At 35.9% G+C, this 26,836-nt stretch overlaps 3 protein-coding genes across 3 annotated transcripts; 2 read left to right on the forward strand and 1 right to left on the reverse strand.

The window, feature by feature from the left end:
* The first annotated feature begins 9,988 nt into the window (after positions 1-9,988).
* On the forward strand, positions 9,989-10,596 carry LOC116172494 (UPF0691 protein C9orf116). The gene is made up of 3 exons (XM_031489722.1): positions 9,989-10,050; positions 10,121-10,302; positions 10,356-10,596. The coding sequence occupies exons 1-3, from the start codon at positions 10,042-10,044 to the stop codon at positions 10,486-10,488; spliced, it is 324 nt and encodes a 107-aa protein (XP_031345582.1). The 5' UTR covers positions 9,989-10,041; the 3' UTR covers positions 10,489-10,596.
* A 4,723-nt stretch (positions 10,597-15,319) lies between these two features.
* On the reverse strand, positions 15,320-19,169 carry LOC116170241. The gene is made up of 3 exons (XM_031486483.1): positions 18,850-19,169; positions 18,674-18,789; positions 15,320-16,608 (listed from the first exon to the last, which is right to left on the reverse strand). The coding sequence occupies exons 1-3, from the start codon at positions 19,167-19,169 to the stop codon at positions 15,320-15,322; spliced, it is 1,725 nt and encodes a 574-aa protein (XP_031342343.1).
* A 5,088-nt stretch (positions 19,170-24,257) lies between these two features.
* LOC116172159 lies at positions 24,258-26,410 on the forward strand. Its single transcript, XM_031489310.1, has 4 exons — positions 24,258-24,419; positions 24,473-24,681; positions 25,101-25,217; positions 25,265-26,410. Exons 1-4 carry the CDS (start codon positions 24,300-24,302, stop codon positions 25,422-25,424), a joined length of 606 nt encoding a protein of 201 aa, XP_031345170.1. The 5' UTR covers positions 24,258-24,299; the 3' UTR covers positions 25,425-26,410.
* Positions 26,411-26,836: the final 426 nt, after the last annotated feature.

Here is a 26,836-nt window from a genome sequence, read left to right on the forward strand (position 1 = left end):
TTGTGGAAATAAATTTTTTCTATTTCGATGTGGAAACAATACCGAAACCGTACTTGATTGGCCCAGTTTGCGTGCGTTTCTAGACAGAAATGATGCCGAAAGAAATAGAAACGCATTATTTTTTTATTTTGTTGGATTGGTACCCCTCGCTTTTTTGCTGTCAACGGTATCCGTCAAATCAAAACTAAACATAACCTGTAAAGTGTAAATAACGTACGAGGAACTTGACCGATTGTATTAATTCCGATTAATTTTGAATATATACTCCAAAGGGTAGAACTTTTTTTATTTTTACTTAGCGTAGTAAAATATGTCAGCAGTACATTCTTGCTTACTTTTTGAACTCCCCTTCTCGGCCAGTCAGTTTTCAAAAATGTTGTACTCCTCGTACTTTACTTTCGATTGTACAGGCAGTAAATTTAACGTCGCTTCATTGGCAATCTCTTGGATCTCTGGTGGGGTACAAGAGACGTGTTTGTCATCCGTATTCATCATAACTACCGCAAAATGGAATTATGACCAAATAATTAAAAGTTTGGAGTTTGAAAATACAGGAATCAGGTTAGCCAACGTGAAAATAAATGAATTGTGTCTATTACCAACACACACTGAATGATAGTTTAAAATTACCTAACAACGCCTAAAGGCAATATTTATAATTTGTATAATTTATTATTTAAAATAAAAGTCGAAATAGAAAAAATAGTATACAGCACACGTGTCATTTGTCTACTTGTCGCACTCGGCTTTTGCCGCATTCGCCGCTACGCGGCTTATGCGGCAAACTACCTCGTGCGGCAATCTTCGTCAAATGACACTTGTACTTTAATATACTAGATCAGATGTTATGTTTAGTATTAGTTCAGCATCACACCAGTTGCGGCAAATTGTTACTAAAATCATGTTTCATAAGAGCGGTACTGCCAAATATTAATGACCGCATTGTATATTTCGACAGAATTTAGACCCATTTAAAACATAAAGCATTTTTTTGCAAAGCATTTCTGAATTATCAAACAATGAAGGAAAATTCATGTTTTTTTTCGTCCAGTCTATATTATTATTTACTCAAATGTAAATTGCTATGTACAATATTAAAACGTAAAATAAAAAAATTCATTATTCAAATTCATATTTATTTCTTCACTAATACACTATTCATATATTTTATGAAAGAACCTGGATCCTGACCTGGATAAAGGTTTCGTATGGTTACATGATGGGATACCATTGTCTATCTACTTGCCAATAAATTATCTTAGCAAATTATGCGTAACGGAACCTATAAAACCGTGAAATAAAATAGACTGAAACTTAACGCAGCTTTTCATAACTTACCCAATATTTGGAGGTAGGTAAAGTAAATAACAAAGCAGGAAAGTACCTAGATACGAAGCGTTAAATGTAGCAGAAACGCGGCGAAGTTTGTATTTCGTAGGTAGTCTTAAATTGTTGATCATTTTTAACTTTCTGTTGCGGCTTTGGGTTAATTAAACTTCTGGAGGCACTCGGCTACCTATTCAGGAAACGTTATCGGCAAAATCACAAAATGTCAGGCATGAACAACTTGCACTTTATAATTAAAGGAAAATTCTACGTAATTATTACTCCAGTTGGGTAGTGATTAAATTTGCTGCCGTATTTGCTTTGCCCTCAGTAAACATGAAGTGAAGTCTAGCTATAGACGTTTCCTTACGTTTAGTTTCGATCCCAAGTTTTATTTACTAACCCGAACTATCATAAAGATTGTCTAGTTTGCTTTCTTTCCGTTAATCTTATCCAACGATTGACGTCCACATCTCTATTACAAATAATCTCTTTCATCGTAATCCCATTTATTTTTTTGTCAACGCAAAATTTTTAGAGAAACCGCATTTCAAGTACGGAACTAAGTAATCACTAATCACCGTCGTGATTATTTGTTGGAGTTGACGAGAAATACCACTCATCAATCCACTCGTCTTTTACAATCCTTATTACGTGCGTCGCCATGAATCACGCATCGTTATTGCTGTAATAACCTTTATCTCTTTTTCTTTAGTATTTCGATCACGTTGCGTAAGGGTACTCTTCAACCCCAAACGACATGAACTTTCTGTGCGACGCAAATCGTAATTAAGGAAACAAGAGTGGTTTGCAATTTTTAAAACTCAAGTGTAGCAACTGAGACGTGACTAAAAGGAAATCGGAAGCATTTGATTTCTCAGAATGAAAGGACTAAATAGACTCTAACAACTGCTTAATTAAGGTAAATGTAACGTATTTATTAGTATCTGTAACTTAAACCATTATAATAGAAACGGTTCTCGATTGGTAAATCTCAGGCTTCACTGGTGAGTGCTGCACTCGGGGCTTGTTTTTGTTTTTCTTTTGCTTCTGGATTTCGCGGAGCATCGCGAATAGAATTAGTTTCCATTACCCACCCACATTGTCATTGTGTTTTTAAACGAATACAGTTTAGGTCTTAGAAGGTGCGTTATATGTTTTACATACTGAAAACCCAATCGTTTCCATTTGAGCTGTGGAAAGATAATGCAGCAAATATTTTACAAATCTAGGTTCCATAAAAGATTAGCCATCATCGATAAGAAACGAAGGCGGATGTGAGGCATTATTTCTGGGAAATATGACGAGTTTGTTCGAGAACATTCTAGTACATTCCGGAGCATTCGGGAACTTTCGAGAAAAATGGACGTTTGCTATATAAGCACATCAAATTGTGTTTCAATCAGTTCTAACCCAATTGCCTAAATGGAATGTTAGTGATAAAGGTCCCGTTCGTGTTATGTTATAACTGTGAGTGATAAATAATACTTTGGCCGTTTGCACCGACAAATTTAAGCAGCGCTTAGCTTAAGCGTAGCTTAAAATCCATGGCAACCATTATCCCAATAATCGTTGTCATGGATTTTAAGCTACACTTAAGCTAAGCTCCACTTAAATTTGTCGGTGCAGACGGCCATTTTAGTATTATAAATAAATCTACATATTCAAGACTGTTGATTTATTGTTAGTTACTTGTAAATAAATAAACCACGTAATTAAATACGTTATAAATGTTATAATATTAACCCCTCAGTACACGTTTATAGTGTGGAATAGACCGCACTTTTTCGAATTTTTTTGCTATTATTGTGGTGCCTCTATCAATGGAATCTTGGGTTTAGCGTTTAGATATGCCTTCTGGCGTATATTGGCAAGCTAAATATAAACCCCATACACCGTTTATGTGGGAATGGTTCGGAACTTATCCATGAGTTTTGGTTAACTGCGATCGAATCCACCCTAGCGCGTGAAATCCCGTCCACATTTAGAACGCGCGTGGTGAAGTGACATGAAAACACTCCTCGCGGTGGAAATGAACGCACAGCCCTTAGATTACGCTTTTCACCTTAGGATTTTACAATTACTGTTTATATTCAAGCTGTACATCTCAAAATGGTTTATATTTCAGGAACACATGAAAAAAGTCTGTACAAATTGTTTTGATATCAATAGTTCTTTTGACGAGTAGTTGTATCAATACTTTGCTTTATTAACTCAGTTCAGTTTTGATGTGGTATAATTGGTTTTATGTGTATATGGTGCGATATTTGCATTTTATTGCAATATTAGTGATAACAGCAAAATAATTTTCGCAAAAAAGGTTGATGCAAGCGATTCCGAGGGAAGTAATAATACAATTGGCTAAGGAAATGTTAATTTATTTTCGCTTAATCTGTAATCACCATCAAAATTTTGTTTAAATAAATTCAAACTAAACTACCCATCAACACTTCCAATTCGATAATGATCGACTAGTATTTACTTGACTGTATTTTCATAATTGCTTCGATAATGAAAGCACAATACAGGGTGTTTTTGGTAACTTTAGTTAAACGTTTCTAGGAGACTGAAATAGGCCATTAAAGCACTTGCAACGTTTAAAGGTACTCCGCTTCGCGTCGTGCCCTTAAACTCGTTGCGCGTGCTTTAAAGATTTGATTATACACTTGTCTCTTAATATACTATTTCTACAAAATTCACAATTTTTTTAAATTAAAAATTCCTCCAAAAATTTGATTATTAAAATAAATATCTTCGTTTCTGGGGTGCGTTTTTTTGGGGTTGCAAGAGCCGTTTAACTAATTTGAAATATCATAAAGCGGTAAATCATATCCATAGAACTGTAGAGGGAACTCGTTAGATTTGTGAAAACAGAATGCACGTGAAACATATTGAAGCTTAAAGGTTTAATTGAATATTTGCACATAATCTTATTACATGTAAATCTGCTGAAATGGAGTAAAGACGTTACTTTGGAAATATCCTTAATGTATATAGCATAATTCTTTGATTTATCAAACGTCATTTCGCGTTTTTATGCAGATGTGTACGACGCTTGTCTTGTATTCCAACTTATTCAATCAAAGAGTACGGACCAGCAGTAATTGGTTAAAGTAGATTGGGAACACAAATTTCGATAGTCTACTTGTGATAATTCTAAAGGTTGCGGTATCTTTCTGCACAATCAAATTGTAGGTACGGAAATTATAGTAAATTATACTAGAAAACCCATTCCAGTTGGAACAGCGGAAATTCATATACCCAGTTACTAAAAAACGCCAGTAAACTGGCATGGATTTTTAGTCGCACGGGGAAGTGTTACATTTAAAATCGGCGCATTTCACTGACGTGCCTCCAGACCTTAACCCTCCCAACATCTTCCCTTTCTGCAACTTCCAATATCACAATCCAAACTGCTATCGCCATCTACATAGAAACCTGTGCTCAAACAGTACGTGAGCATATTTCAAAAGAGAACGCCACAGAAAGCTTGGAAATGAAACAGAAATTGTAAAATGCGCAGAGATACAGAGCCCCTTCTGTTTCTACAATAAGCCCTGTAAAATTAAGGGTGAAATGCTTTTAACAACATTCAGTAGGTGGCGCACGAAGTACAAATTGCTTGAATTACCGCATGAGCTGCGTTGCTAATACCATTTTATGCGAAAAATGGAGTAATACAATTTGTGATTTCAATAAATGCTACGAAATTCAACTTTTTCTAGTTAAACACCGCTAGAGTGAGTGGTGGCAATGGGTAACTTGCCAGTCATTGATTTAGATCGTATTAAGAAAGTTCTACTCACTACTGTACCAAAAGTCCGAAGACTGCGTCATTGTTTTAGCAAGCACTGTGTATCAAGAACATTTATTTGCGTAAACATTTTTTGCGATTTTTTCCTTCGAAGTATGCGGAAGAAAAATTGCTAGGTTTAAAAGCACTCAAGGTCTCAAGAAAATTCCACCAAATGAATATGTTTATGGTGGGTTCAAATTTTTATTTTATCGATTTTAATACGGCGAGCTTTAGTCATTTTCTCGCACGTTTGTCAAGGAATTATTTGCTCTAAATTATTTCTATAGCCCCATTGTCTTGCGGTCCATTTTAACCAGTTGGTTTTTTTGGAAAATCATTATTTGCCCAAGTGGAAAAAATGACGTGGTGACAAAGTCCAATTGCCATTTTTGGCGCGATATAAGGGAGTGAATTGTAGTTTCGCATTACTCAGCGTAAATTGCGTGCACAAGATCTGATCGATAGTTATCAGTACCAGTTCAGTTTTCGAAACGCGTTCGAGGTTTTAATATATTATTGTGGTTAACGGTAAGTACTCCAGATCTTCCACGACAAAGAAAAATTTTGTAAATAAAGAGGTTAGTCGTATTTCTGTATTTTTTTCAAATTTACTCGATAACTTTAAGATCCGTTGTAAAAGGTAAATTTTGAGAATTGGCCATTTCAAAGTAAATTTTAACTGTCCCAAATTGTATCAGGTAGAATATTAGAAAATGAAAATTAATGTAAAAAGGGCATTCTTATACCACGCTTAATATTTCCTGATTTTATCAATATACAGTGATTTGTCACTGTTTTGCTGGACAGTACAAAAAAAAACAAAAAAAAAAACCATTTGTAGCAAATTTTCAGATGAAGGACAGAAGGTCTGATCTCCTTCGTAAACACGGCGAGTAAAAGAGGTAGTATAATAGGGACCCGTAAAAGCTAGCCGGAGGTATTTTAACAATTTTTTATGATACGGTTTTTTGGTTACAGTTTCCAATTTAATAAAAAACCAAAGAAATTGTCAACACATTATTTGCAGCTTGGGATGCAAAATTTGCAAAATGGCAGCCATTAGTGAGACTTTAGTGCAGCCTCTGTTGTACTGGTTAATGGAAATCCAAAGCAGAGTTATGCTGATACATACTAACATAAGCAAAATGAGATGTAGATGATCGTCTTCCAATTGTCTGTGAAAAGGTCATGAGGAACAATATTCCAAAAATTATTTTTTAAAGAAATTTGTTGTACCATTTTAGTTCAAAAATAACGGACCATTTTGTTATCATTAAACATAAGCGAAATCGATTTCACTTCACTACATGATAGTAGAAACTATAAACGTTTCTCTTACTTAGAACTTTGTTAAACTCACCAACAATCCGGCGATTTATTTTGCGAGATTCCTCTTAAACTTTACGATTGTCTGTCCACAATTACTAAACATTGAGACATTACTTTTTTAAGGATAGTTTTGAAACTTTCTCTCGTGCTCATAAAATGCACCGCAGAAATGGATTAAGCCTCTCGCTTTCAAAGTATCTTTCGTATTATAAGGGGAGGATTACTTTTCGATTTTGTATTAATTACATTTTGTACATAGCTCGACAAAAGGCATCGATTTAAATTTTAATTTTGGTGTTATGCAGAAAAGGGTATAGCAGACTTGTAGAACTTGTGGTATTTAGGGCTGTAATTACAACTAAAGACTTTTCCTGCATAATCCTACTTAATTCATGGCACCCCTATAAAGTGAGTTTGATTTACAGTCTTTGAACTTTAATCTGAGTAGTACTTAACGCCAATCAGATAAGTGGCAATTACAACAGACTGTTTTGTCCTCTTCCGGTCGTTAACGTTCTTTTTGCTGCGTATGTAAGGCATAAAAAAACTTTAGAAATGTCCCTCTATTTTCTCTGTGATATAAACGGCGAAGAGATAACTTTTTATAAAAATGTGTTCGGTTGAAGTTTCTTTGAGGCAAACCTTCCATTCGAGATAATTCCGAATGGGAATCCCCATGCATATTTTGATGAATGCAACTCGAACTTAATTTTAATTAACATTTCCCAGTAGTACCTAAAGACCCCCCGGGTGTTTATAAATGCGGATTGTAGTAGATGGTATTTATATGTCATAAGTGTCATTTTCCCATTCACGAACGCCTCTACAGTCCAGTAACTAATAATATCATATACTGAATACATACATAACACTGAATAGGGGCAGATTGGCTAGCAATCGAATTGTCGATGAATATAATTCCATTGCGAATGTCGACAAATAGTACGCGTGATAATTGGTACGTGTAATTCGAAACGTGTTCTTATGGAAGTACCTATATCGTAACATCCTTATTAACGAGCTCGTTCAAGATTTTGAACTGTTTGTCCGTCCGTCCGTCTGTGTACATAATAACTCGCCAACGGTTTTGAATTTTCTAATTCTGTTTGCAGTAATAGGTAGACTGTGATGGTTAAGGGGCTAACGAATTTAGTCATTTGGACTTTCTGTCCATCCGTCCATGTATGTTGTCTATATTGGCTCTGAAACAGTTAATTAACTCAAATGTTTCTACGAAATTTCAGCCACATATATTTCTAACAAATTATTTTATCTTTCTATACCATTAATTTAGTATCCAAATTTCAAGTCGACTCAAGACGAAATGACAAAGGGCAGCTTTTTTTTTTAGGAAAGAGGGCGTCACCTATTCCTACTCAACTGTTAAATTATGCGGTAAAATCTCTTCAAAACTGGCATTGTTCAATCCCTACATAAGGTAAATAAGTGGTGAGTTTTCAAATCCGATATAAATTGAGATTTATTATTAAGAAACTGACAAAATAATGTTCATAAAACCATTATTTTCCACACGTCAATAAAGCTACTACGACGGTTCATTATTTAATGTTACTTTTATTTTCCACGCGTTTGGTTTATGGCCCTATGAACCCTTGATATAGGCTTCCTGAATGGTTCCCCAACATTGCTCGACATCGTGCTAAATCATCCAAAAGTAATGGGTTGGCAATTACAAGAACTTGATTATATACGACATAAATATTAACAAATCGGTAAAATAGAATTATTTGGTATGAAAATAATAGTTTTGTTTAGTAGTGGTATGTGATACGTATGTGTTTGTGAGAGATTTATTGAAAAGCATTACCTTTATTTCAAAGGCTTGTCTTGAAAAGCAAAATCAAGTTAATTTATTTCTCTGTGCGATTATATAACCAATTTATCAATTTAGACATTAAGCACGGATTATTTGTACTATTAAAAAGTTTTCGCGTTAGTTCAATCGAGAAAGAAAACATCTGCGGATTAAAGGGGTGACAATTTCCGACAAACATGTGGCGTTCCTTCTTTCATTCATTTTAAAAATATGCGAGATAAGATTGTTTTACTTAAGGGAGCGCAGTTTTGCAAAGAAAGTCAGTTGGCACTCGTTCATTGATCCTAACATAATATTTTAAATACCACTATTAACGCTACCCGACTAAACTAAGTAAACGATACATTCTAGAAAAAATTGTAAAGTGCGTCATTCAAAATTCGTTTAATATCATTAACAATCATTTACTTATACTCCTGTGTCTTAAAATAGGCAACTTGTTGCCATAATAATATTTAGATTATTGCGATTTTCGTGATTATTACAATTATTGAATTATTCACGTTTATTATACTAAAATTGTTGAAATTTCATTAATTTGTCATATTCCCCAGATTCTTGAGGTTACTGACAACCTCGAGATTTGGAAAATTGTTAATTCTTGAGATGTTCAAACCTTTTGCATTATTGGTATTCCTTCAATTCTAATAATTACCCATTTCTCAGATTTTAGAGTTTCTCGTGAATCTTGCAGTTATTAAGATTCTTGGGACTATTAAAATATTATTAAAATTCTGGTAGTTCTCGAAATAACGGAAATGAATATTACGAATCTGGGGCCTAAAGGCCTAAAGAAAATATTGGTATGAATCTATGAACGACCAAATAGCAACAAACTTTAACTCTTCCTCTTGTTCGCTGGACCGCTGCAATTTTTTGTGTGATTTGATTCCCTTTTCTGTAACTAAATGTAAAAGAACCGATTGAGGTGGGCCCGGATCTCCTCGGCAATTTCCTTGATATCCCGCCAGTCCCGTCTGTTTGATGGGCAATTCTTCCCTGACCTCTTTATGGAAAGTCGTACATAAAAGACTAAGGAGGATTGAATGCCACGTATAAAGAACACTGACCGTTTGGCACATATCTATAATCTCTTGCATTGTAAACAATACAATATTCCTTTAATTAAGATTGAGTGGGTTTCTGGACGCTACGATAGGAAAGTGGGTTAGGTTCCCTAAAACATTTCTACATTTAATGGAGAAACGAAGCGGCATGACACACCTGTTCCTACGCTGCATATTCTCTATATTTTGTAGAGCGTACGCAACTTCTAAAGGATTTGAGTGGAACGAAGTTGATCGGAAAACACATATTTCCTTGTATGCTCGCGATTGATTGAATATATGTGGGTTTTTCTGCGTCGCACAAAATATTATAATTTTCTAAATCGGTTCAATGCACCCTTCGCGATAGCTCTTTTAGAACATGAGATCTGTTAAAAAACCCTACTTCTCATGTGGAAACCTGGCTGATCCAAGTACGTGTGGGTAACTATAGATTACCTATTCATCCTGCGGGATGTCATCGTATCCCTCGTTTGAAAACCCAAGGGTACCTATTTTATATTATTAATAAAGGAGTTATGTATATTGGAATACGTTTGTTAACAATTTCTTTATGGACACGGTTAGCAACATCAAAATGACATCTATCTAGATCCCGCGTCTTTAACATCATTGATCGGAATTGCACTTGAACATCTAGTTTTCATGACTGTCATGGAAACGCTTTATCAATAGCAAGTTGTCATATGCACGAGGTATTAAAAAAATGAAATTGTGATAAAATTAAAACGTTTCGGTTATAATAAAGTGGGATTCATTCGACAGGCACAAATGGATTGTCCAAATGCGAGCGGAAAATTCGAAAGTGCTTTAAAAACGTCCGATTACTATCGCACTTGTAAGTTACCGAAAAGATTTGAGTATCCTTCGTGGTTCTATGGATATGGACTTCAACGTAAACCGCCGGAACATCCATTGTATAGAACCACCACAAGTGAGTACGGCAGGTATTTTCGTTTACATTTTACTACTTCCTTTACATTGAAAATGTACCTTGTAGACATCCGCCTACTGTGCATACCATTCCTACGTCATACTATCCTAATAACCAGGAATTTACGAAAGCGTTAGCTAAAGCAGGCAACTACAGAAATTACTCGTTAAATACCGGAATGGATAGAAGCATCGTTTAAATTACAAAATTCTCCGGCTTTGACACCTCGTTTGCCATTTACATGTTTATTATAGTAGGATTATTATACACCAAATATACAATTATATATTACAGTTTTGTAAGGCCTTGTTGAAACAATTAATTTCCTCTACACTTGAGAAACGATTCTCAAAGATGTATATGGTCGATGTAACTATATTTGTCTAGTGAGTGGTTGCGAGGCTCAGAGAGAGGCTTGGGTCGCCTATCACCATCTATCATGACTCCAACAAAGGCTCAGTTGCTATTTAAGTACGCAGGTGCTTCGTCGGGAAGCCTAGACTAATTCGCAAAATCTTCACAGAGTTTCTCTTTCACCTGTTTACATTATGAGAGTTATTGGGAAGTGCTCTCTGACACAAACTTGTGAGAGTTTTACATCCCGTGTAAATACTGTTGTGTAATTATATTATAGACAGGGTGCCCATTATGTATGAAAGAAAATTTTTCAAAAAAATCTCTTCTAATTGGATCAATAACATTAATCCAGATATGCTACATCATAATAGAACAAATTAAACCTTGAAGACAAAACGAAATTAGCAGTAAAATGGTTTTCATATCAATCAATGTTCCAAATTGTTCACTGTTAATTGCAAGGCAGTGGCATAACCTATCACAAAAAGCTTGAAATAAAAATTAATTTCTTCTACACGGGTGCTAACGTGCACGTCATTGAAAAGAAAGCAAAATTCTCTATCAAGTGAGCTTAATGAAAGTGTGCATTTCTATTTAAATAAATGCAATTGTTTTTCGTAATTCGTTTGTTTTCTGAAATAAAAACAATAGAATGCTGCCTTATTATGAGAAATAAAATGTTAAAAAACTTTCATACAGAAAAATTTTGTATACTGCGTCGATGTTTACTGAGATATACATGGTGGTGACTTGCGTAATGCATCATAGGGATTTCAATATAAAATTCATAACATGAGATTATTGGCTCCCCAAATTATTTTAGAGCAAAAATGTATGAGTTTTTTGTAAAAAAAAAATTTTTACGCCAATCAACCGTATTAGTTTTCAATTTTTTTCATATAAAGACGGAAAATTGGAAAAATAAAACCCGCATTTTTTTCAATAATCTGCGATGCCATGGAATTTTCTAAAACAAAGATATATCCAGCGATATCCAGTTATCAATTAGCAGCAGTTCGAAATGGATTTTATGATCGACTTGGTTATTGTCTTGCAGTTAATGGTGACTTATTCGAACATTTATTGTAAATTGTTATATTAGGAAACCGTTTTTAGTAATTTGGTCTTTCTTTATGTTGAATTCGCTGTTCTAAATATAATACTTTTTGATAGAATTTGATTTGTTTTATAGCAGACATTCCATGGCATGGCGGATATTGGCGTAGTTTTTGTATTATAAAATTCCATGGCATCACAGATTATTGAAAAAGATGGGGGTTTTATTTTTCCAATTTTTCGCCTTGTTTATGCAAAAAATTGAAAATTAATACAGTTGATTGAAGTAAAAAATTTTTTTCTACAAAAAACTTAATACATCATTTTTGCTCTAAAATAATTTGGGGAGCCAATAATCGCATGTTATGAATTTTACATTGAAATCCCTATGACGCGTTACGCAAGTCACCACCCTGTATACTCTGTTCCATACATAATCAATGGGCATCCTGTATATTCCTGTTAATCAGTTTTAATGAAGTTGACTTGTTTGGGAATAATTGGCTTACAAACCTTTACTTATTATAAACTAATTAGATGTAATATTAATTTTGATTTTTATTACTGTCACAAATGAGTAGCCCAGCCACCTCCACCCCTCTTTTTTGTGACGTTACACGTGCTGCTCTGTGATTGGCTGCGCCATTTTATGGCGGTAAATTTGAATATCTGCTGGAGGTTTGAATTTTTGAATTTGCGAATGTCTACCATTTTGTTGTAAATTTGAATTTGTGTAGGAGATTTGAATTTTTTAACTTCCGGATGTCTGCCATTTTATTGCGGTAAAATTGAATTTACGCGGGGAGTTTGAATTTCTTACTGAGATTGGCTGCGTCATTTTAAATAATGGTGTAATGATAGTTGTATACGTGGTACATATTTATGATCGATGTTTTTCTGCGGGTGCCAATAGGTCCTGTCGATTACTTTTAATTGTAAGTCATATTTGGACTTGATTCGCCCGTTTTGTTGTAAAACCACTTGTTTCATTCAACATAATTAATTACAAAAATTTTATAACCACATGGCGCATGGCCTGAAGATGACAATGACAATCTTCGAAATCGATCGCCAATAGAAAACATACTTACGACTTATTGTTGTTTTTTTATCTTTCATCCATCCCAACAATAAAAATGGTGCAATTTATCTCTAAAAAATAAATAAAGTTCACTATCAGGGTTATTACCAAATTGTAAGGATCACAAATTGTACAATTAATAAACCAATAATATGCCGTGGAAACAGCCAGAAAATTCCGCCTACTTTATTATTTCTAGTTTTTAGCTCTACGGAAGGCTTTTAAAGGTTGACAATACAACTGGATTTGTTAACTTTTACCGTTGACGAGAACCGCTTTATATGGTTGGGGATAGCGATTACTTATTCTTGATGGATGGTTTCTAAGACATCTGCTCCCATCTGATGTTTTAGTAAAAGTGATTTATCAAATTCTTTCTTGTTATCATTAAACCTATCCGTTCTTTAAATGCTAATAAAATGCCAGGATTCACTCTGTGTAAAACATCAAAGCAAAAACTTCTAAGGTACAAAACGCAGTGACGTGTAAAGAACTTCATTAAATGAGACAGAGGAATAGAACAAATTTATTGCAAGCGAATTTATCAGAGAGAATTGCAGATGAGACACTTTAGTAGCAGTTACAGTTACCTGGATCGGTCGTGGTTTTAGGACAAGCGCTCTAATTCTTTATCTTTTGGCTCGATTCCACGTTGGACAAATGTATGTTACCTACCCCTATTTGTAGAGCGGTCACAACTGTAATCTGCTGACTTCGAAGTTTGCGTCTACAACAACTTTAGAGTGAACGTCATGTAAGGTTGAGTGATTGAATATATCCATTCGGAAACACATCTGACGTTTATAACATCAAGGTTGACTGTCACGAAAGTACGTGGCTCCTTTCAAATTCGTTCGTGATGCCGTTAGATAACACAATTCTAAATTTAACGAATCGATATGTTTCTCTACATACATTTTTCTTTTTTTTCCCAGCATGGGAATTTTCAGGAGAAGGCTACGCAACAAGTTTTAAAAGTGGAATTTCTTGTTGAATCCCTAGTTTAATATTTGTGTTGTTGCGTAAATTGAGAAAGTTTTACAAATACATCCATTACGCTTTCGAGGGGGGAAAACAGAATAACTGGCAATTTAGTGCTGAATTAACAAGTGTTAAAGCAGTGTCGCATCACGTCTTTCTCAAAACAGACTGCATAATTTACGAGGGATGTTTGACAGAAACCTAGCGGAAGTTGGAAAACGTGCAATTTTTGTTCTTTGTCTCATTTATTTTGGAACACTGTTGGATTTTACTTCATTAAAAAATTGATGAGCGACTAAGATGCCTAGATACCGAAGCAAAGCAAAGTCTATTTTTCTATTACAGAAAGTGCGATGCGAGGTACTCAACAGCAATTGGTTTTCGGAAAGGTTTGAATTAATAAGCCAAAGTAAGCAACAGACGACATGAGAGCCCTGATCTGTAATTCTGTTTGAGGATTCTACGGGGCTTCTAAGACAAGATAATCGAGATACACACACACAGTCGGCTTGGGGGCTTAAATCTGCCACTTACCAGTCATGCCCGCAGACTGAGGAGTCTGCAGAGTTCGTGACAACCGATTCCTCAGGATTGTCTACATGTTGTACTGTAACAAGAAATTGCTGGAAACCTGGAGATCCAGGTGGAAAGAAGAACTAAAATATTTCAGAATTTATTTTAAATGAAGCGTATACTAAATAATTTTCTGTTTTTTCCATTATCGATACGGCTAGTGAAACCGTATTCGACGCGGACCCAACGTAGTGCATAATGGGGGCAAATCCCACACCGGACATTTACCACGAGCCCTATGAATCAGAGTCAATCCAATTGGGCGTTTGCCGTTTGCAATTGGTTCACGGAGAGATGACATCTCAGCTGAACGGAGTAGTCAAGCTATGATATCGTTACAAGACTTTGAAGAAACTTCGGCACCGCAGGGACACCAATGTATTTCACCAATATCACTCCCAAAGTCCCAAGTCATAATGCGCAGCTTAGTCGGAAGGATTCGTTGTCCAATAGTGTTCCCGGATGTGGCGAAAACAGAGCGAAAAGTCATGAGCTCGGCTCCGGTTGAGTGTATGCTAAGAGTCTAGCTTTGGTGGATGGTTCTGAAGTATTTTCTAGTAGGGTCTTCCGAGTCAAGGCATGGATAGGAGTACTCCAGGCGGACTGGAACCCTCGTTTCTCCAGGAGTGGTAGTTCAAGAGCCGTACCCATTCCAAAGCCGAATTCCATCAACTTGTTCCAGGCTTATACGATTAATTGCATCCAGAAGGAAGGAAGAGACTAGCCGTGAAAACAAAGGTCAAGTAGCCGTATGTCTGTTAATATTGGCGCACAAAATGGCATTGAGCGCACAAATCAGCGCAAGAAGAGCATAGATTAATCTTTTCGGTTCGTATGGCGAAATTTATTGCACTTAGCTTAGTGAAACTGCCGTTTTCTTCTTTTATAAGGCGCAAATATATATCAATGTATGTATAATAGTGGAAGCAATAATATAAATTTCAGCGACATCTAACTTGCTGCGTTTGATTCCAATATGCTCTTATACTCGAAGAGCAGTAATTTGTTTGCTGGAGCTGGGCACAAACATATTAAACAATCTTTTGACAATTGACGACGCTTTCTTATCCTTCGATACAATTTCTTCCTTTCTATTATTCAATCTAATAATTTCTAAGGATGAACTCGGCTCACACATTTTATTGTCGGCATTCCAGATAAACCCCCACCGACAAGCACAGCGAAATGAACCCGGAAGGTTGACACAAGCTTCACGCTCCGAGTTACAATTGTGTAGAGCACTCGAGCATTCGTCTATATCAACGCACATTCCGTATTTCGAGTTCCATTCATACCCAGAGTGAGAGCATTGACAAGTCACGTTCCATCGATTCAAAACGATATCTCCGAAGTCTACATTTTGTGACCGATTTAGAGAACATTGCCGTTGACCAGCCGAATTGTATAGAAAACAAGGGTTCTCCTGATTATCCCAACACATTTCGAAGTTGTTTAAGTGCTTTAACGGACAGCAGGGATCCGGACAGAAACTGTAAAGTGCGCACGAGTATGGCAAATAATCGTTGGCTCGTTGATCGTTATTGTGCTCTCCAAAATTTGGCTCCAAGCAATTGGCGAAATTGTCACATTCCTCGTTAATCCGAATTAAATCGGGAACACCATTCATTGTGTACCAACACATGTAATAACTTGCCGTGGTTCTCCATTGATATCTCTCAATAGGACCCTGAAATGGATCCGCTCTAGCGTCATCAATTTTCAGCATTTTACGACAATCCTTTTCCACAGCAGAAATCTGTGCGGAATGCTCGCCGTAGTTCCATCCTTGTTCCTGTATAACAACAGCGGTATCATCCAGCCGTTTCAATCCTGCGTGCCTAATTTGGCGATTTAAGTATTCGACGCAGCTCAAAAAAGATGGCTCGCAAAATTTATGAACTTCCCAATGAAGCGTTCGTAAAGGTGGCCGAGGAAATTCCTTGAAATAATCTCGAGGCGCTAAGTTGGGGTTCGCTTCATATCGCCTATCGTATTCGTTAAATTTATGTGCCCTCAAGTAATACGCAATATCTTTAAGAGCGTCGTCGAGCCACGAAAAGTCGGAATCGTTGTTTCTTCCTACAAACGGATTGTCGGTCGTGATTTTCTTTTCGGTTGCAAAATGAGCGGCATTAGAATTTGTCGTTTTCACTTCACGCCGACTTCTTTTGTAATTTTTCAGGGTCGCGTTAACGTGATACGATATCGACTTCTTTGTAACGTGTTCATCTTGGCACGCTAACGTAATAACAAAAAGGTTTAATACATTTACTATAATACAGTAATTGTAGAACATCACACTGACATTCAACTAAAATTGTGATACTGACACGAGGTAATTGATGTCAGTCACTCGTTGCTACAGCGTTGATGAATTATTTCAACGTTTATAACTTCAAATAACGGTGAACTACATTATTTATATTTATTTATTTAACATCAATAATAGTTCCATATCATATGGCCATGCTGTGTATACCTGCAGGCCGTACTGATGTATAATTGGTAACGTTTTTAATTGAAAAGTTTTAACGAACACTAAATGAATATACCTTTCAATTTATACAGAAATTTTATCCTTGATTATATTTGTTATCGGTGTTCTATAAATGCATTGATTTAGATGGTCAGAAAGTTTGTTGTTCCGGAGTGTAAACCTCTTGGACAGCGATAGCAAGTCTGTTACGTACGTTAATCAAACTTTTGAACATGTCATGTAAAGCGGGAAATGTATACTCATTTCACCATAGAATTTAAATAAATCAATTCTGAGTTTCGTACGTAAACTCATGATTTTAGTCAATCAGGCGAATATGGATTTCTGCTTAATCTAAGATTGGATGCTGATGGTTTCATAATTCCCTGTATCTGTAATAATTCAAATTAAATAATTAAACAAAGATAGCTTATATTAAAGGCGACATGTTTCCGCAAAAAGCCATCATCAGGCTATAAAAAGTAAATTTTTAACAAACGACCTTGTACCATTTTCAGTCGATCCTTTCCGTTTGCAAATAAGAACCATTTCCATGACATTTTCTCATTTCTAGGTATACCAACTACACCTCTAAGGCCCTAACATACTAAAGCGCATTCAGGCAGTTACAACGAAACAACGGGACGTTACAAGGTCGATAAATAATGGTTATGAATATATTAACAATACGTTTCAGAACTTTTAAACAATTTTTTAGTGTTGAAAACACTTATTAGGATGCTATTTCGAATGTGTCTGTAACGAAACGATGAAACGCTCAGATGTTACCGGACGGAACACGAGAGGGTGGAGAAGCGGCAACTCTGAAACGTGGCAGTTCCCGAAAGTGGGCAGAGGCAGACATACGGAAAAAGTGACTGACTCCGGCCCATTTACAAATCATGATTGTTCAAATCAGGGTTCAAATGCATGAATTTAAAATTCCGCGATCGGGTTTCACCTTGGAAGTATCATCTAAAGCTACCCAGCAACAAACATATAGGAGGCGGCCGACTTATGGTAGACAGCTGGCACTGATGGTAGAGCGCTAGCAAAATAACACTTCAACGGCCCACGCAGCCAGTTGGGGCATTTTGATTAAATTTTAGCCACGCATAAAACTGCGACGGGACTTTTCTTCATCACGTAATTGATGACAACGTACTATGCGGTCGCTAACGTTCAGAGACCTTTGTTATAACATTTTGTTAGGTACGTGCAATAATGGAACTCAAACAGTAAGTATCGCCTATATTTTCTGTAGTTGAAAGGCGGTAGAAACAAATTGTATTTCTTCTTATTTCATTTTAGAACATAACCTCAGACTACTACGGGTGTCGTGATGGCGGTCGCGCTAAAAGACTGCCTAAATGTGATCGATTTTTTATACTGTACTGATCATGGAAAGTGACCATTACTGGCAATGGACTGTATTTACTATGTGGGGGATCAGTGGCCGCCGTAAAGGTTATGATGGCAAATGATCACCTGATGCTGGCTGATTTATTATTATTTACTATTACAAATTATTACAAAGAATTTTCCATATCTCATTGGTGTTGCTGATTCATCTTACAGCAATGATGAAGTTTTGCGAAGCAATTCGGGGACATTTCATGGACACATGTTAAACATAAACAATATTTAAGACGTACCGTACCATGGTACCGCACAATAGTAGATTATTTTATATAGAATAGAAACATTTATTACTTTTCATGGTGCGCCTCTGTTTAGCAGCTGAACGGGTTTTTTTCACTTCCACTTAAGGATCTTGTAAACCGTGCAAAGTGGGTTAAATGGGCAAAGTTATGCAGAATTTTATGCTGATTAATTACCTTATTAATTTTTTGTATTTACCACCGCTTCTAAGTGTTTCTTTACCTCCAACGTGGTCAATTTTCTCCTTCATTTTATTAACTAAACTATTGATCCTAGGGACTTTTTTATCGATTATGTAAATCTTCAAGACGCCCCTGAAGACGCCTAAATCAGAATTATCCAATGAAATTTTGTTGGAACTCCCTCTTCGTCACTTCTTTAAACATCGGCAAGTTTGGCTTAGATCTAAAGAATAGTAATAAGTATTGTCCCATCTCCCTTTTTCTTCCATCCACTTTTCAAATTCCAAACTAGAAGCCATTGTCTGCGCCTGCCAAAACCTATCCACTTGCGTGCAAGTGTGCGACTCTGGCAGTGGGAGTCCATTCCTTTCCAAATACCCTTCCATCATCCCCATCATTTCCTTCATTCGTTCTATCTCCGTTGCCAATATCACTGCGTGGACCGCGTATGCTAGGAACCATATCTTTTTTATTTCCACTACAATCCCTCCACCGCTCTTAATACTTTTCATGTCTCTTACATGTAGAGATTCACTAAGATTGGGCTAAGGGGGTCCCCCTGTCTTAGTCCTTTACATGTCCAAAACACTTCAGACGTCTCCCATTCCATTCTTATCCTCAACATTGATTTCCATATGTTTTCTTGATTCCTGTCCTTTAACTGCTTGTTTATTTTCCCATTTTCCATAATTTTTGACTTTCCATTCTGTCAGCGCTGCCTTTAAGTCCATGAAAAACGAAAACACCTTTCCGCCCTTTTTTCGATTTTGTTTTCCACCAATACCATAATATACAGTCGATCGTTCCCTTCCTATGAAAATCGATACTATTACCCGTTCCTTCTATTCTTCGGCTAAACTGCTCCTTTACTCTCTTGCTTACAAGATTCCTCATCCTTTCCTTGACCCTGTCTCTCGCGAAAATCCAAGCCTCATTTCCTGTCATGTCCTCTCGATTTTTCCCACCACTTTCCCCTTCTTCAGTCTTTTTATTTGCTGCTAGATCTCTTCTCTTGTTACTTCCTCTCTTCCTACTCCTTCCATAGCCCCCTCTTTTTGTCTTGCTTTCCTAGTAGCGCCTTGATACCACTCCACTAACTGTATTTCCCTCCCAATTGTTCTATTTTTCTTTTTTCCTTTATTGATCACCTTCCAAAAATCCTTCTCAGTTTTTATTTACCTGATTTGCTCTTCACATTCTTTGTTTCTCCATCTTTTCTTCTTTACGTTTTCTTTTGTACTTGTTCTTCTGTTCTCACACCTTTCTCTCTATTTTTCTCTTCTGTACACTCTCTGCCCACCACTCCTTTTTTCTCTCTCATCTCCTTCTGTTATTTGTCTTGTAACAAATCTAATATTAATAGTTTATAATCATTGTAGCTAGAAAATTACAAAATTGTTTTCTTTAGTTACCATGAGAAGCCGCCACCTATCCCACCTTTCTATCTCTCACAAGTACCACTTTCATGTTCTCCTTTTCATCTTATTACCACTTCCAGTTGTTCACCCAAATGTAATCAACCGTTGGATATAAAAGCGAGCGTCCAACTCGTAAGAGACACTTTTAGTTTCTACTTCACCTTCCTACAGATCCAGAACCCAACCTGTACCCTATAATTTCTCTAGACTTCCCGAAAACCACCTTCTCTAGAAACTTAGGTTGGTGGTGCGCACCTAAGGCCTAACTTTCTGTCCTGCACCCTCATGCAGTTAACCATCCTGAAGCTACTGTCCGGTACTTGGTACCAGGTCTGTATCAGGAATTCCGTTTATAAGTTTATAAGTGCGTACCGAGGGGTAAACCGCTGGAGGAAATAGTGTACAAGTTGAGGGGAATTAAGAGGGAATTAGGGTATTTCGAAGGTATTAAAAGGAATTAATAGGTATTTTGAGAATTACCGAGGAAATTAAAGGTATTATGAGGTATTAGTAGGGAATTAAAAGGAATTAAAAGGAAAATGAGGAAATAAATAGGTTTGCGCATGCGCTAACTTACCTCAGAATTAAAATGACGCATCGTTTTACATCAGTGACTCGTATAGTGCATACCTCGGTGCATACTAGCTGTAAACTGTGACGTGCCGGTATAATATTTGGTATAAGATTTTATTAAAGATGCTTGTTTGTATTTAAATTTTTTTATTACTCTGTCTTGGATTAAGTATCTTTTGTTTGTTTTGGTAATAACATTATGTACTGAATAAATTAATATTTTTTTATGGAATTCATATTTTTTAAACTTCACCACTTGCTTCACTATAAACCAAAAATAAATTTATATTTTAAAACGTTTATGTTACTACGGAGAAATCAATAAGTTCAATAAATAATTTTAGTAAAGTTATAAAGGTAGATATTAGTCTTTTTTTATCTATTTTGTTTATTTATTGCCCCTCTCTTGTTCCGTGCCCTCAACAGGCTTGCGCACAGTTACAGAGTGACCCGCATAATGCTTTCAAGTTGTTGTATACTACTCCTGTATATTTACCTTACGAATTAGGGAAACTGCAGGAAAACCTAATTCAGAGTAGCCGGCAGAATGCTCGAAACTGATCTAAGGAAATTCCTATCTCTGATAGAAATGAAAAATTCTTACCTCAGCCCAGGTTCGAACACCCGTCCTCCGGCTTTGTAGCCCAATTATAGAGAATAGAGCTGTTGTAAGAATTATGGGGAATTCAGAGCAATAATGTAGGTAGATATTAATAGAAAATAAAAAAAATTGTGGAGAATTGAGAGCATTATTAAGGTATTAATAGGAAATAAAAACGTTTTGAGGAGTTCATGGCTATAATTAAGGTATTAATAGGAAATAAAAAAATTATGAGGAATTAAGGAATTAAAAGGAATTAAAGGGAATTAAAGGGAATTTTTTCAGGAAAAGGTATTTGGTGTACAAATTTTTGCTAGCGGTTTACCCCTCGGTGCGTACATTCGACAGTGGCGTGCCAATTTAAAATTGTTATTAAATTAAAATACTTTAAATTTGTAACAGAGATGGTTTCAGCTTTTAACTTGTTTTACTACAGAATCCTGCTGCGACACGAGCTGCCCGAACCAGCACTTGGGGCTCTCAATTTTCGAACACCGACCCCAGTAGCCTTGGAGATAGTCTCCTCGTTATGGTTTTTTTAACAGTTTCCTTTATTCCACTCTTCCGTACTCCTTCCTATTTCTTCTCCTTGGTCCTCTTGTTTCCTTCTATGCAGTTCCAGCGTGTCTCTTGTCCGTAACTGTATCACCCTTCGTTTTCGCGTCGTTTTCTTGATCTTCTTATCTTCCCTTTTAGACTACTATCCTTGTTCTTACCTTAAATTCATATATTTTCTCTAGTACGTGTTCATTTACTATTGTGTAATCAATTGCCCACCTCCTTTTTCCTCCCATGCATTTAAATTGTCTTCCTCCCTCCATATTTCTGTTTAAAATTCTTCAATGCTCTCTCTTTGTTGCACACTTTCTATCTTGTGTTCTTTTTCGCATGTTTACACGTCTTCCTTTAATTCCTGTTCTAATATTAAAGGCTCTCTTCTCCCTTTCATCTACCATATTTTCTATTCCTTGCTTCTCTTTCCTTTGACATCCATTCTCTTCCCTTTTCTTACCCCTTTATATCCATGATTCTACCATTCCTACGACATCATATATCCTCTTACAAACTCCCAGAATTTAGTGCCTTTACCAGTTACCCTCGCTACATTCAAGAATATCATTTTCGTGTTTCCTTTCTCTATTTTTATTTATTTTCTCTATTTCTCTCTCTTTCTCTCTCTCTATCTTCTCTTTTGCTGTTAAATGTTTCCTCCAAATCTTGCCCCGTCCTTTCCCGTTCTTTTCCTCTATTTTTTCACTGATTTTTGTAGTCCATCATCTTCTACTTATATCTTTCCCTTTCTATTTTCACTTTCCGCGACCTCTCTTAATTTCTTTGTATCCTTTTTTCTTCATATCTTTCCTTTAACTTTCCCTTTCCTCTCATAACTTCCCTCTTCTTTTCCCAAGTTAATGCCTTATTTCCCATTGCTTCAAAATGTTCTCGCCTCTATTACATTCGTCTCTACTTGTAGGTTTTCTTGTAGCCATTCCTTCGTTCTCTCTCCGCCTTCATTTTTTCTTTCATTTTATCTATTTGCACCTTTGTCTCATAAACCGCTCTTCTTATGTCCTACTTTACTCCTTCCATCAATTTCTCAATTGCGTTCTCCATATTTTTCTCTTCGGTCTTCCCTCAAATCGCTCCATTCTTCTTTTTCTATTCCGCTCTCTCTCCTCTTTCCCTCAGCTTCCGCTTTCCTTTGCAACTCTCTGGCTGTTTCTAAAAACTTCGAACCACACTTCGTCGTTTGCTCCTTTCGTCTACTTTTGCGAGAGAATATGTATGGTAATTTAAAGTGGATACGTCGAAGTTTTTGTCCAATGCCTAAAATGTAGGATTCCCTTATTTATTATTTGAATTTTTTATGACCGGTGTTTATGACTTTATTTGTTACTCAGTTGTAAACGTTGATTAACAAGACAAAACGCAAACGGGTAAACGTCATCTTCAAACGCTACTGACTTGTAAAACTGACAGCTGACGTGTAAAAATTTTACAAGTTAGTAATCTAGTAATTTCATTGGCCAGAATTAATGCGAAGTCTCTGTTACATGGATAATATGATATTTTAGACATTTCTTCGAGATCAATTTAAGAACTAATTATTTACGTTTACAAATGAGTAACAAATAAAATATTGTACAATATACGCCAGGTAATAGTGTTTACTGGCTCTAGGAGATGACAGGCTCGCCTGACGGCTCGCCAGTCAACTTCTCCTATCGCCAGTAAAAACTCACTTATCTGGCTAATAATGTAAAATACTATGCATTTACACAGAGATTTACACTTAATAACAAATAATTGCAAATTTAGCTTTAAGTCATGTTTAAAAATTTGACATTAAATTCAATTCCGCTTATGCCATCTGACACACTATTCCGAAGTAGATGCGTTAAACTCAATCTACAAAGTTCGGATTGAGTCAAGTATTGTATCCGATCTAATTTCAACCTTACAACATTTATGCCGCATATCTCTGCCAAAACCGCATAGAACCTACCTACCTACACGTTCATGCGGCGTAAACGAAGTCAATGACGGATACTTGAACCTGAGTTGGAAGAAAAAAAAATGGGAATAGACAATAACAATTAAAGTTTGGAATTAAACCATCAGAATGACAGCAAAAGTAGGTTTCTAAAGGTATATGTCCTTTGAAATTTTGAGAGATGAGTCTTTTAGTGAAAGCCTGAGGTTTTTATTTACGCTTTAGTGTAATTCAACACAAACGTTTCAAAGCAATCTTGTATCTTCAGGTGACAAGTTAATAACTTTAACTCCTTCCAAAGTATTCTTTTGAAAATAATATTATAATTGTGTTTGGTAAATACACTCACGCAAGTTACTAACGGATTTATTATAAGCCTGGTTTACTTACAGAGGCGTGGTAAGAATTTTTTTTATATTACTCGTGCTGAATACCATTATCACATTAACTTGCTAATGAATGCTAAACACAAATGTAAACGGTAGTGTTGACGTATTCATATCCGAAGCTCAGAAATGAACACAGAACGCCACAGTTGATATCGTGTACGTATGCAATGTACCGCATTAATTTTATGTTGATTATAGTCATCGTCATTTGTACAATGCGTGGTGAAAGTGATATTAATAGAGTAAAACGTGCACTTCTGGTTGCTCCCATGGGCGGAGTGTTTAAGGTGACCTCTCTTGGGAATACTCGTTCTTTTGTAATGGAGAAAAGCTTTTTTAGTTGGTAATTGGTGTCGCCATTCCTATACATCTAGGTCTTAAGCAAAGTATGGTATATGGTTTAAACTTCCAGTTTCAATACGCTCAGCCACAAAATGTTAGCCAGCTTAAAGTATACCCGCCGATAATATCGAGAAAGAGAGAAAAAAGAGAAGAAATGTTCAATGATAGAGCGGTTGCTTACGCAGCACTCGAATCATTGATGGACAGGTAAATCAATCTAATTACACTGTCGCTCATAATATATTAACGTTCTACCAGTGTGTGTCTAAATGGAAAGTGCTTCTCAATTATTGTTAACCTGTGCATTATACTTTTGAGTTCAATTATCCCTCAAATTAGAGCGATTTATGCAACGAAAGCATAAATAACCTTTTACGGTATTTACGTAGGTAATTTTCAACTCGGTTACCTCGCGAAAAAAGTAACTTATATTTCTACTTGATATTTGGAACTAGAAAGTGTAAAATAAATTGATTTTTCATTTACAGCTAGTCGTTTTAAAATTTAAGGATGACATCTACAATGCCTCGGTGCGTAAACAAAATTATTAGTACTAAATATAAGTAAAAGTCAACTAATTCGTATTTTCTTTCCGTGCAACTAAATTGATATTTTCAGTGTTTTAGGTACTACAAAATTGATGGTAGAGCGTGTTTACTCCGCAGTATATGCGAGAACGCAATGCAGTCTCTCCACAGTGAGGAAAACGGAGTGTATGGAAAAATAATGCACGTCTTATTAACGTATGTAATATAGCAAAGCAGCAGCTTCTATACTAATTACATTGCAGACCTAATTACGGCAACAGAGGGATTAATTCAGGATTAAATCCGTTATATCTAGAAGCCTTTACAGCAGGGAAATATGGAGTTGATTGCATATCACTTTATCCTTCGTGTCCTTACGGACACGGGATTTTGGATATAATCACAACGTTAGCGGAAAGCTAAGTTTGAAGTTTAAGATGTTTCAGTTCAAATTTGGGTAGTTGATAATCGACAAAATAGTAAAGGATTTTAAGCATTTTTAATGCCCTTATAGTGAAATTCGTTTTCAATCCACTAACAAAAACGAAGAGGTGGGCCAGGTTAAATTTCGAGTCTTTCTTAAACGGCACGCATATGATAAAGACCGTTTTTTTTTAATTTCCCAAATTATTCCTAGTTTCTCACCGTAACCGTTAGCTGGTGGCGAAACATTTTCTGTATAAATTTTAAATGAAATAGTGTATCCAAACCGCTATTATAGTAAAAATTGCAAACAAAATGTTCCCTTATGTAGTTTGCTTTCTTATTTATTTATTGTCCCTCTTGTAAAATGACATGGCGGAGAGAGTTTAGATGTACAGAAAAAGAGTTTTTTTCTGTGCTGGGATTCCAGAAACTGGTTATGGTTTAGAAAATACATGATTATGCATTTTTATACAAATGTGGCTTTTTATACTCGTATACATTTTTCCGATATTAGACGGAAAGATTACGCCAGATCGTGTACGATGATTAGTAAACGTCTGTTAACGCAATTTTTTCTTTACATGGGTTAGAACTAGCGTATAAACGTATATCATACGTGTTTAATCTCGGTATGAGATCAAGATAGTTTAGGGGTAGACTCTAAGGCGGCACCCGTCACTGTGTCAATTTGTAGACTCGGAACCTTACACCCCAAATGAGTAGAAACAGCCTAAGCTGTAATACTGGTTTATTCATAATATTTACACGTTTATATACACTGTTATTGTCCTAGTTCTACTATTTGTTTACTTACCTCAGCGATACTATTATTTTATTATTTGCATTTTCATGCCTTACTCGATTGACCTGCTTTATATGTATGCATAATACTGATGTCTTAATACCTACTTAATCTACACGTTAATTACTTAATTAATATTGTTTCCCAGATTAATCTGTGATTGAACAATACGTCTGTTGAGCATTCCAATCTATGTTTGAATTTCAAGTCAATGTAATTTTGTTTAAGAATAATTTTATTGTTAATTTTGTTTAAATAATGGTTTGCATGTTTTTATTTAATTGTAAAGAAATTAGGTCTTAAAATATTAAGTTTATTTTTTGTGAACGTGTTATCTCCGGTTGTTGCGATAAGAAGTTCCGTTATCTCTGCATTAGCTAATAAAGTTTTTAGATAAGCGAATTTCACCGATAAGAAAACACAGGTATTAAGTTTATTTGAAGACGCAGATGAAAGTGGAACGCAAAGAGGATTTCCTTCAAATAGGAGAGGAGGACGTGAATCGTTGCGTTTTTGGTAGTGTAGACTTTTGATGTATCGCAGTCAGCGGTAGTTGAGCGTATACCCATTAGCCCAGTTGCTGAAGGCCGAAGGGCAAAGGCGACTA

Source organism: Photinus pyralis, unplaced genomic scaffold (assembly GCF_008802855.1).
Source record: "Photinus pyralis isolate 1611_PpyrPB1 unplaced genomic scaffold, Ppyr1.3 Ppyr1.4_LG5, whole genome shotgun sequence".
Lineage (NCBI taxonomy): Eukaryota > Metazoa > Arthropoda > Insecta > Coleoptera > Lampyridae > Photinus > Photinus pyralis.

What these genes read in the sequence shown, in the direction of transcription:
- LOC116172494 (XM_031489722.1), top strand. An exon ending in ACCACAAGTGAGTACGGCAG is followed by an intron (nt 10,303 to 10,355) that starts GTATTTTCGTTT and finishes TGTACCTTGTAG; the next exon opens with ACATCCGCCTACTGTGCATA.
- LOC116170241 (XM_031486483.1), bottom strand. Translation starts at nt 19,169, where the DNA reads ATGAAAAGTATTAAGAGCGGTGGAGGGATTGTAGTGGAAATAAAAAAG. An exon ending in ACTTGCCGATGTTTAAAGAA is followed by an intron (nt 18,790 to 18,849) that starts GTGACGAAGAGG and finishes AGGCGTCTTCAG; the next exon opens with GGGCGTCTTGAAGATTTACA. An exon ending in AGAAACACTTAGAAGCGGTG is followed by an intron (nt 16,609 to 18,673) that starts GTAAATACAAAA and finishes ACTGTATTATAG; the next exon opens with TAAATGTATTAAACCTTTTT.
- LOC116172159 (XM_031489310.1), top strand. Translation starts at nt 24,300, where the DNA reads ATGTACCGCATTAATTTTATGTTGATTATAGTCATCGTCATTTGTACA. An exon ending in CCATGGGCGGAGTGTTTAAG is followed by an intron (nt 24,420 to 24,472) that starts GTGACCTCTCTT and finishes AAGCTTTTTTAG; the next exon opens with TTGGTAATTGGTGTCGCCAT. An exon ending in ATAATGCACGTCTTATTAAC is followed by an intron (nt 25,218 to 25,264) that starts GTATGTAATATA and finishes ATTACATTGCAG; the next exon opens with ACCTAATTACGGCAACAGAG.